The 11101-nt window shown below is 38.9% G+C and overlaps 1 protein-coding gene across 1 annotated transcript; it reads right to left on the bottom strand.

Annotated features, from left to right (window-relative positions):
- Window positions 1-1144: 1144 nt before the first annotated feature.
- LOC104110590 (probable 2-oxoglutarate-dependent dioxygenase At3g50210) lies at window positions 1145-4348 on the bottom strand. The gene is made up of 12 exons (XM_018775747.3): window positions 4194-4348; window positions 3861-3976; window positions 3535-3653; window positions 3382-3445; window positions 2941-3008; window positions 2697-2755; window positions 2444-2609; window positions 2272-2291; window positions 2141-2187; window positions 1832-1912; window positions 1665-1754; window positions 1145-1566 (listed from the first exon to the last, which is right to left on the bottom strand). Exons 1-12 carry the CDS (start codon window positions 4225-4227, stop codon window positions 1435-1437), a joined length of 996 nt encoding a protein of 331 aa, XP_018631263.1. The 5' UTR covers window positions 4228-4348; the 3' UTR covers window positions 1145-1434.
- Between the last annotated feature and the right edge of the window lie 6753 nt (window positions 4349-11101).

Consider the following 11101-nt stretch of genomic DNA (forward strand, 5'->3'; position numbering starts at 1 on the left):
CAATATATGCTATATTCATATGTTGTTGTTGCTACAACTTAAGTATTAATATACATAAGTTGTAGCAACAACAATATATGTATATATATTAATACTATATTAACATATGCTATATTCATATGTTGTTGTTGCTAAAACTTAAGTATTAATATAGCACTACATCTTATAGAACTATATATATATATATATATATATATATATATATATATATATATATATATATATATAGAAACAACAAGAATATAATTGAATTAACATATGTTATAGTAAGTTTTAATAGAATATAATTGAATTTCTAATTGGTCTACGGATGAAGTATCCGAACAAGGTACTAATAAGGTGATCGAGAATAAAACATTCAAGATTATGTGTGTGTGTGTGTGTGTAAATACAAAATATTGAATATTTCAATTTAGGGTGTTAAATTAATTAAATATTATGTACATATATTTATATATGCATACACAGATAGGATATAATGTCCATATAAAAGTAATTTAAAAATACACACACACACATATATATAAGTATTAAATATTATTTATTTAAAAGCTATTTATATAAATTGACTAAAACCGACCGACTTCGGTCGGTATTTTTATTAAATTAATATTTTAAAAAATTTAAAATTGAAATTCCGATCGAATTCGGTTGGAAAAACTTAATTAAAACATATTTCGTTTGGTAAATTATATATATATATATATATATATATATATATATATATATATATATATATATATAAGTCTTGTTATATTAACCAATTGCCTTGGGCGAGAAAGAATAATTTTAAATATACCGACCGATTTCGGTCGGTATACTTGAAACATTTTAATTAAAAATATTTTTGGTATATAATATGCAAGTATGATCAAGTCTTGGTCAAAGATTGATCAATTTCTGACCAACATTGGTCGGAATTTTTTTATCTTGTGGGACCACTATTTTCGTTGTGAGAAATATTTTCTTTCACTTTTGCGACCAATTTACTTATTTTCCGACCGATTTCGGTCGGTATTTTTTGGACGGGTTTTGCTAGTTTTTTAGTAGTGAGCTAAGCCAAAATTAGTTTTAAAAAGAGTAAGGAGGCAAACTTGGTGATGAAAGATTGATAAAAATTTATTCAAATTTGGGTAGTGGTTGCTCCTATTCAAATATATATGATATTTTGTATAACTCATTAAAATTCAGGTTAACAAAGAAAGATAAAAGAAAATCACTTGGTGCTTATCAATCCATCAAACAAGTTTCTCTCAATCCTCACCCAAAAGCCGCCTTGATATTATGAATACGGCAAATTGTGATAAAACTCAAGTTCATACAAACCACGAACATAGTAATTAGAACCTAAAACAGCCCGGTTCAAAAATACATGATGTACTTGGGAAAAGAACCAGGCAAAGAAACCCAAGAAACACAGAGCTGGTTCAAGCTCTACTCCATCACGAAGTTGTTGGTCACTTTATTGACCAAATGTTTGCCATAACAAGCACCTTCAAACTTCTTGATCCCCCCCATGTTCTGCACACACACATCCAAGGGTTCTACTTCCGCGTCAAAGTTGGGCTGTAGGAGAAATGAAACATACATCATTAGAAACTAACATAAAGTCATACCATCGTTTTTTTAAATTTAATTGTCAAAAGAAAAAGAAAAACTTTAACCTCATAAAAATAAGCCACACAAACACGGTATTTGCCAGTGCTGTTGATGACTCTATGGAGTGTGGATTCATATAACCCATTGGATAAAATCTGCCAACAACCAATAGAGATGAACAACTTAAGCAGAGGTGTAAAAATGATTAAAAAGTTCAAAGTAAATTGCATACCTTGAGCATATCACCGACGTTACATATAAAGGTTCCTTTTATAGGGGCGGCAGGGATCCATTCACCAGATTTGTTCTTTACCTTAAAATAATTCAGCATGATTTGTAGTGAAACAAAACCAGCAATATATTTCATCAAAGATTCAGCCCAATAAACCAGGATGAAAATTAGATCATAAAACAAAGTGTATAAGAGAAGGCTTTACAAGGGAAATCTAGGGAGTAGGCATGCTTTAAGGACTTGGAAGCTAATATTTCTCGGTAGCTCTCAACGAAAGGAGCAAAATCGGAAAAAGGAATATAATTGTACCTCAAGGGCAAGGATGTTATCGTCCTGGTTAAGTAAGGTCAGCAATCCTGTAAGCCGAGAAAAAAGAAATTCATGATTGCCAATCAATAAGTGGAAAGAAACATCCTTGAAAAGATATTATGAAGTTTTACCATAATCAGTGTGAGCTCCACTGAGAATTATTTGATTCCAAATAGATGGACAACACAGAAAACAAAAGATATAACTCATTAGAAAACAGATAAACCAATAACAGGGAAAAAACAACTCGAAGAACAATACCATAACTTACAATCCAATATCTTTTTTTTTAAATTAACTTACCAACCAATTGTGCTCCTAGCGTTATCTTGTATATCTGACGATGGTGAAGGAGGGTAACCAATTGTTCTTAAGACCCAGAATGGATCTTTGCTTATTTTGCTCTCTATTTCTTTTGCCGATCCCGCTAACGCTAGGGAAATACCCCTCAAAATGTTACGGGATATATCTGCCAGATGTATTATACAAAAGTTCGCCATTTCTTGTATGTGAATTTGTCAAAAGATTATATATGTATATACAGAGAGTAAGGCACCTGTGCACTGGTTAATATAAAGCTCCATCAACTGTTTGAAATCTGGTGGGAAACTTGGCCTGCATAAGAAAAATATTGTACCAAGGCCAAACAAAACCAAGAAACACCAAAACTCAAAGTCGTCATTTAGCAGTCAATAGTATAAAACTAACGGAAAAAAAAAAGAGATTTGAAGATGTACAACGAGATAGAGAGGAAGGGGTTCGTGCCAACCGAATGTATTGCAAGTATCTTGTTTACCTACCATAAGTTAGGACCTTGCAAAACTTCTCCCAGATCTCCATACATCCCTTCTTTTATTTCTCTATAGAACTGCAATGCATCAAACATGATTTACTAACCAAAACAGCACCAATTACTAATTATATTAACGAAGTATTTCTATAAAAGCTTTGTCAAGAGACATGTGTAAATAGAAAGTAACATCGAGAGAAGTTACATTGCAAACAGTAGAGATGTTGGACATAGTTGAAGAATGGTCTTTAATAGCAAAAATAAAAATTTCTCATTTTTGAGAAGAGCTTTAATCAATTTGTGAATGGATTAAGGATAAAGTTCAAAGTTGAGCCGAAAACACAAACAATTAAAAAGACCTTACTTGAAAGGGAACCAACCATATCCGACGAGACAGAGAGTAAATAGGAATAAAAGACATTATTCACATTGTTTAAAAGCGCTCACGTACATCAATGGCTTCTTGCATATCAGGGACGCCTGTAGTTATATTCTCATGGATTGCTTGGTAACCTCTGCATTCAAGATACATAGGCAATCATTAGTTAAGATAACATAACGACATTGTAATAATTCAAGATATTGGGTAATGACAGGAACCGACCTGTAGCCAGTTGAGGCAGAAAGTTTAAAATTCAGTTTATCTTCAGAAGGTTGATCAAAGTATTTACGTGTGATTCTCCTTATCTCTTCCATGAAGGGAAGCGGGATACCATGGCCGGTCTGAAAAAATGAGAAACAGAGAATAGAAAGAGGTTAATATAGCAACTTTTGAAATTCTGTTTTGTTCCATGATTAGTTCTTACGAAGGAGACACTTAATGAGCCAAGTAAATAAGCAACATCTTCTATTTTTATTTTTATTTTTGTAGTGAGCAAGACCAGCAATAACGTCGATAGAAAGAAATATTAGCAGGAGAAGAATAATTACCACGTAAAAAAAGCCTTCGTTTTTGCATGCCTCATCTAGTTTTTTCACCACTTCAGCTATACTTTCATTTTGCGATTCGTGTAGTTCATCCCACTTCTGTAGAAGCGGACTTATGTCTGTTCCATATGAAACACTAAAATAAATTTTTACATAACCAATGGAAACTTTTTTTAAGCAAAATTTTAATAACCATGTCCTAGAAGAGAAGATAAATTGATAGTACGCAACAAAAAATAGGCCTTATTACTAAGTTTTAGAATTAGAATTAAAAATTAAAAGCAAAATCATGAGAACTTTAAAACAGAACTTCAAAAGTGGCTCGGAAATTCAAACCTATTAGAGGGATAGACTTAAATTCCTTAGCCATGGTGCTGAAGAATAAAGAAGTGGAGAAATGATATTTAGACTCTAATAGAGAGACTACTCTTTGCAATGCTATGCCTAGTTGTAGGTAGCACGTATATATATATAGAGATATAGAGAGACTACTCTTGCAATGCTATGCCTAGTTGTAGGTAGCACACATATATACTCTCTTGTTTCAATTTATGTGAACTCATTTGGCTAGACACGAAGTTTAAGAAAAGAGATAAAACTTTTGAACTTGTGGTATAAAATGAGGCACATATATTTTGTGTGGCTAAATCATTGCATAAAGGAATATTGTTTTCAAATAAAGAAAGTGGTCATTCTTTTTGGCACGGACTAATAAGAAAATAAGTTCACATAAATTGAAACGGATGGAGTATAAGATACTATCTCCCTTCCAGTTTACGTGAACCTATTTCCTTTTTGGTCTGTTCCAAAAAGAATGACCCCTTTCTAAATTTGGAAACAATTTTGCTTAAACTTACAATTCTACCCTTAATGAGAAACTTTTATAACCACACAAATAATTTGGGCCCCCTTTTGAATTGTTTAGGACCACAAATTTCAAAAGTCTTCATCTTTTCTTAAATTTCGTGCCCAGTCAAACAAGTTCACATAAATTGGAACGGAGGGAGTATGAGAATATGGCAGGTACGCACATAAAACGCATTAGCAAACAAACTCTCTTTTCTTTCATATACTAGAGCATGATGGGTTAATCTAAAAGAGATCGTTTCGTTCGCAAACAAAATTATTCCGGACTTTTATAGTCCTAAGATTATAATTCCGGGACTAATAATCACTATAATTTCGGGACTAATAATCCCTCGATTATTTATTACTATTTGATTTATTGGATTAAAAATGAGATATACAATGTATAATCTAAAACATGTGTTTGATTTGAAACTAGATAAACTTGAATAAATCTTTTGTTTTCAATTTTAACCTTGATAATTTTAGTGAAGTAGATACATTTGAACCATTTTTTAAAATTTAATAACTATTTTAATTTGTTACTGTATAAATTTTGGTTATGCTAACCTTTGGTGATTGATGAAGTTTTGGGGTGAAAATTCCAAAAGTTCATTGTCAATCCGGAGATGATGATCTTGGAACTCGCACCCTTAAATTTGGTGATGAAATTTGATTTCTCATTCCATGATAACATTTGGGGGACCACTCTTTTATTGTAGCTTCAGCTGGGTTTTTCAGTTTAATATATTTGATATTTAGGTCAATTTTTTTTGTGGTAGAGCGTTTAAATAGGAATGTGTATTTGCAACTGATTGATGAAGGCTGATGGTATCTATTTTGGTTTGTTGTAATCTTCCGTCTTTTGATTTGAAGTATTTAGCTCCATGGCAGTGACAAAAAGCATTATTGCATTTCATAATCCAAAACATATATATTACAAATGAAGAGGGCTGATGGGCTAATATGGTCATTTTTATCATTTTATCTAAGGATAGCTAACATTGGGATGGTTTATCTCACCTTTCATGTGTAACGACTCGATCGGTCGTTTTGAGTGTATTAGCCTCGATCCCCTATTTACTGTTTTTTCCGTATCTGTTTCTGCTTAAGTGACTTGCCGGGAAGTCTTGTTTTTGGTTTCGAAGTGTTTTGGGACACTTAGTCCCTAAAACGGAAGCTTAAGTCTTAGAATTTTGGCCGTAGTCGGAATTGTGTGAAGACGACACCGGAATGGAGTTCTGACGGTTCCGTTAGCTCCATTGAGTGATTTTGGACTTAGGAGCATGTCCGGACTGTAAATTTGAGGTCTGTAGCTAATTTAGGCTTGAAATGGCGGAAGTCAAATTTTTGGGAAGTATGACTTTTTGATATCGGGGTCGGATTCCGATTCCGAAAGTTGGAGTAGGTCCGTAATGTTGAATATGACTTGTTTCCAAAATTTGAGGTCAATCGGACGTGGTTTGGTAGGTTTCGGCGTCGTTTGTGGAATTTGAAAGTTTAGAAGTTCTTTAGGCTTGAATCCGGGTGTAATTGGTGTTTTGATGTTATTTTGAGTGATTCGAAGGTTCGACTAAATTCGCATGGGGTTATATGACTTGTTGGTATGTTTGGTTAAGGTCCCGGGGGCCTCGAGGGTATTGCGGATGCCCATCGGAAGGAAATTTGGACTTAGGCATTGCTGGTTTCTTTTGGTGTTCTCGTGTGAGCCCGTAGGTGCGGCCCCATAGAAGCGAAGAGGAGGACGCATCTGTGGGCAAGGCTGGGTTGGACTGGAAGCGCAGGTGCGAGGTTAGGAGCGCATCTGCAAAACCGCAAACGCGGAAGGGGAGGCGCAGATGCGGAAAAAGGCCTGAGTGGGAAGGATCGCAGAAGCGGGCAGAGCCCGCAGGTGCGAATATGTGACCGCAGATGCAGAATATGGGAGCTTAAGTGGGATCCGTACCTGCGATGGAATTTCCGCAGGTGCGGCGTCGCAGATGCGACAGGAGGTCCGCAGGTGCGGTTTTGCTCGGCAGAACCTATACATAGAAGATTTCGATATTTTTCACAATTTTCACATTTTGGAACTCGAATTTTGGAGGATTTTGAAGTGTTTGCTGAGGTAAGTTCCTTGTGCCTATTTATCTTCAATAATGGTGTTTACCCACTAGTTGGTGAGTTTTTGAGGTGAGATTTGGGAGATTAAGGCTTGGGAATTGGAGAGTGAATTTTGGGGTTTTGGAGGGAGAAATGATATTGGATTTTGATAAATTTGGTATGGTTGGACTCGTGAGTTAATGGGTTTTCGGGTTTTGTGATTCTTGTCGGGTTTTGAGACGTGGGCCTGGCGGGCCGGGTTGAGCCTATTTCGGATTTTGACTTATAATTTCGTATTTATTTCTTGTGAAATTGATTCTTTTAGCCTATATTAATTATATCGTACGTACTGTTTGTGGCTAGATTCGAGGCATTTGGAGATTGATTCGAGGGGCAAAAGTATTGCGGAGTAGGATTTTTCGCGGTTTGAGGTAAGTGAAAATTTTAAAACGGGTCCCGAGGGTATGAAACCCTGGATGTTGGTATAATGTGACTATTTTGGAGGTGGCGCACATACTAGGTGACGGTCGTGTAGGCGTGCACCATGGGGGGTTATGACTTGGTCCATCCTGTGAGACTGTAAAGTCGAATAGCTTATTTTTAATTACTTGCTCTCTCTGTGTTATAGAAATTTGACTGCAAATCATGTTAGAAATCATACTTAGGCTATGTGATGATACTGTTGTGACCCGCAGAGGTCGCGTACTTGTTGAATTATTTGTTAATTGCTGTCTTGCACTCAGACATGGTTTTACTTGCGTATCATATCTCAGTCTCTTCTTGATTCTTGTTGATACACTATGTTATTTTGTTTAGGATGATCTTTATGATTTCTGAGAGCCCGAGAGACTAGACAGGTTAGTGACTGAGTTAGGGCCTGAATGTCGAGCTGTGAGCTATATGTATGTATATGAATCGAGTTGCATGCCGCAACGATTAGGGCTGTATATGGATCGGGTTGCACACCGCAACGAGCCGCAGGGCTGTATATACATATGGATCGGGTTGCACACCGCAACGAGTCTTATGGCTATTTATATGGGATCGGACTGCACGCCGCAGTGATATAACGCTTGGGCTGAAGGAGCCCCTCCGGAATTTACACACCCTTAGTGAGTGCATGTAACTATTGAGTGTGAGTACTGAGGGCTGAGAGCCGAGTGATTGAGCTGTTGTGACGAGTTGAGTGACTGTTGCCCTAAGAGGTTGTACTTGCTTTTTCATTTGTTGATGCGCTTAGTTGCTATCTGTCATTATCGTGAAATTTATGAAAGATTCTATATCCGGATTTACCTTCACTTTAACTGTATAAAATTGATTTGATTGAACTGCCGGATTTGAAAGCATGTCTAATTTTTGCTGGAATTATTGAAAATGAACTGTATTTGTATAGCTCGTCACTACCTTCTCAGTTCCTTATTTATTCTATTACTTGCTGAGTTGGTTGTACTCATGCTATACCCTGCACTTCATGTGCAGATCCAGGTGTGTTTGATCACGGAGGTCGTTGAGTTCGTGCGCGATCGAGTACTGGAGACTACGAGGTAGCTGCCGACGTCCGCAGACCTTGTCTCTCCTTCTATGTTTTCTTTCTTTTTAGTATTGATACTTAGACACTGTTTGTATTAGACTGGATATCTAGATGCTCATGATTCAGTGACACCCCGATGTCGGGCTATTTTTCCGCACTTATGTTTTTGGGTTTTACCCCCGTTTTATGCAAAACTCTAGTTAGTTTAAATGTCTTAATTCATTTATGTTAAATTCTGAAAGTGTTTTGGAAAGGTCGACTTGCCTATTATCAAGATAGGCGCCATCACGACGGGTTAGGTTTTGGGTCGTGACAAGTTGGTATCAGAGCCTAGGTTACATAGGTCTCACGAGTCATGAGGAGGTTTAGTAGAGTCTTGCGGATCGGTACGGAGACGTCTGTACTTATCTTCGAGAGGCTGCCGAACCCTTAGGCAATTTCACATTCTTGAATTCATGTCGTGCGAATCTGTTGATTCTAGTGACAAAACATTTATTGTTTCATTGTCTCACAGATGTTGAGGACTCGTACTACTGGGCAGGATAGACAACCACCAGTACCACCAGCCAGGGCCGTGAGAGGTCGAGGTCGCGGTAGAGGCCATGGTAGGGGCAGAGGTGCAGCCCTCACAACAGCTGGGGAAGTACTTGTTGACCCAGTTCAGGAGCAGACTCCAGTTGTGGACGAGCTTGTGGGACCAGCTCAGGCACCACCCGTGCCCATTGTGATTCCAGGCCTTCAGGAGGCCTTAGGTCAGATTTTGACCGTGTGTATCAGTCTTGCTTAGGCGGTCTCTGTTCCGGCCTCAGCAGCCACTTCTCAGGCTGGGGGAGGTGCTCAGACTCCCGCCGCCCTCACACCAGAGCAGGTGGTACAGGGATTCCAGACACCGGGGGCACCACCAGCCCAACCGATTGTCGCTGCTTAGGATTATGTTGTTCGTGCTATGCCTGAGGATGAGCAACATAGATTGGAGAGGTTTGGGAGGCTCCAGCCTTAATCTTTCAGTGGTGCAGAGGGAGAGGATGCACAGGGTTTCTTGGACAAGTGTCAGAGGATACTCCATACAGCAGGCATTCTGGAGACAAGTGAGGTCTCATTCACTACCTTTCAGTTCTCTGGGGCTGCATTCAGTTGGTGGGAGGCTTACGAGAGGCATAGGCCTGTCGGCGCAACACCCCTTACCTGGCAGCAGTTCTCCGTTCTCTTTCTGGAGAAGTTCGTGCCTTAGTCTCGCAGAGAGGAGCTGCACAGATAGTTTGAGCAGCTTCTTCAGGGTGATATGTCTGTGATGCAGTATGAGATGCGATTTTCAGGGTTGGCCCGTCATGCTATCTGGTTGGTTCCCACAGACAGGGAGAGGATCAGGAGGTTCATAGATGGCCTCACTTTTCAGCTGCGATTGCTTATGACTAGAGAGAGAGTGTCTGGTGCTACTTTTGATGAGGTTGTCGATATTGCCCGTCAGATTGAGATGGTTCGCAGCCAGGAGCGGATCGAGAGGGAGGCCAATAGGCTTCGTGGACAGGGTGAATTTAGCGGTGTTCCTTCTGGGGGCAGTTCCACTACAATAGGGGTCGTCCTTTCAGACATGCTCAGACGGCTAGCCCAGTCCACTGTGGTGCATCATCTGGCCATGTTTCATACAGTTATCAGCAGGGCCATTCATCTCCCAGTGCCCTCCGAGCTCAGAGTTCGTCCCGTGCTCCATCGGGTTAGGGCTCGTCTATGCCAGGTCCTTCTACTAGTCATCCCGGTGCTCGGGGCTCCCTTCAGTCCCCAACTCCAGGGAGTTGCTATGAGTGTGGAGAGTTTGGCCACATCAGGAGATATTGTCCCTACCTTACGGGAGGTCTAGCTCAACAGGGAGCCAGTCTATGTCATCAGCACCAATTTCCTTATATTTTGTGGTCTCATTACATGTCACAGTTGTAGGTTCATCAGGATATTTAATAATAATGCTGAAAAAGAATGTAGAAAGATAACATTATAAATAAACGAAAAGCAATAATGCAGCAATAAAACTTGAAATTGTCAATAGGTACGACTCGATGTCTCGAGTAATTATTTCAAAACAAAATGTTGAAAATGTCTTAAATGCCCAAAAACTATTCCAAAAATAAATCATTCTAGTTTTGCCAAGGCTACCCGAGTGCTCGGCGAGCCTAGGATGGTACAGTAGTCCAGTTCCTGAGAACGACTCCTTTTCCTATTGTCTGAATAGTAAGGTCTTCCTCCACCTCCTCCTCTATGATTGCACTGCAGTCCATATCTTCCTCGTCCAGAAAAAACTTCCTCATGCCGGCCAAAACCTCATCTTCCTCGGATCCCCAAATCAGTCTGGCAGAATGTCTGGTGCAGCGGTGGTATGGGTTAATCCAATGGGTAGTAAATATCATGCCATAGCGGTGTCCAATCTTTATATTCTTGCATGGTATATCCATACACGAGACCAAATGTTGTGCCATGATGTTTTGGTTGTATCGGTTCCGTGATTCCTTGAAGCTTTGGACCAAGAACCTTGCCTGGTGCATACCCCAACCACATCAGTATACTTTCTATCTTGTTGCTCCACCAACATCCCTCGATTGCGTTTACCCACTCAATACTGTGGTATATTTGTCCTCCTAATTTCCTCTTATTTTCGATAGCTGGCACAGTCTAGTTTGTGCAGATAGGGTTACTTCTATCTCCGTGAATTATCACCTCTTGATGATTCCACTCAAACATCACAGCCTGGTGCAGAGTAGAAGCGATTGCCCAGCTGCGTGCATCCATGGTCATCCCA

The sequence above is a fragment of the Nicotiana tomentosiformis genome, chromosome 2 (assembly GCF_000390325.3).
Source record: "Nicotiana tomentosiformis chromosome 2, ASM39032v3, whole genome shotgun sequence".
In the NCBI taxonomy this organism is placed as follows: Eukaryota; Viridiplantae; Streptophyta; class Magnoliopsida; order Solanales; family Solanaceae; genus Nicotiana; species Nicotiana tomentosiformis.

Bases quoted from the DNA above. Each gene is read 5' to 3' on its own strand.
- LOC104110590 (XM_018775747.3), bottom strand. From the start codon at position 4,227: ATGGCTAAGGAATTTAAGTCTATCCCTCTAATAG. The intron at 2,292-2,443 runs GTAAGTTAATTT...AATAATTCTCAG, and splicing joins GCTAGGAGCACAATTGGTTG to TGGAGCTCACACTGATTATG. The intron at 2,188-2,271 runs GTAAAACTTCAT...CTCGGCTTACAG, and splicing joins TGGAGCTCACACTGATTATG to GATTGCTGACCTTACTTAAC.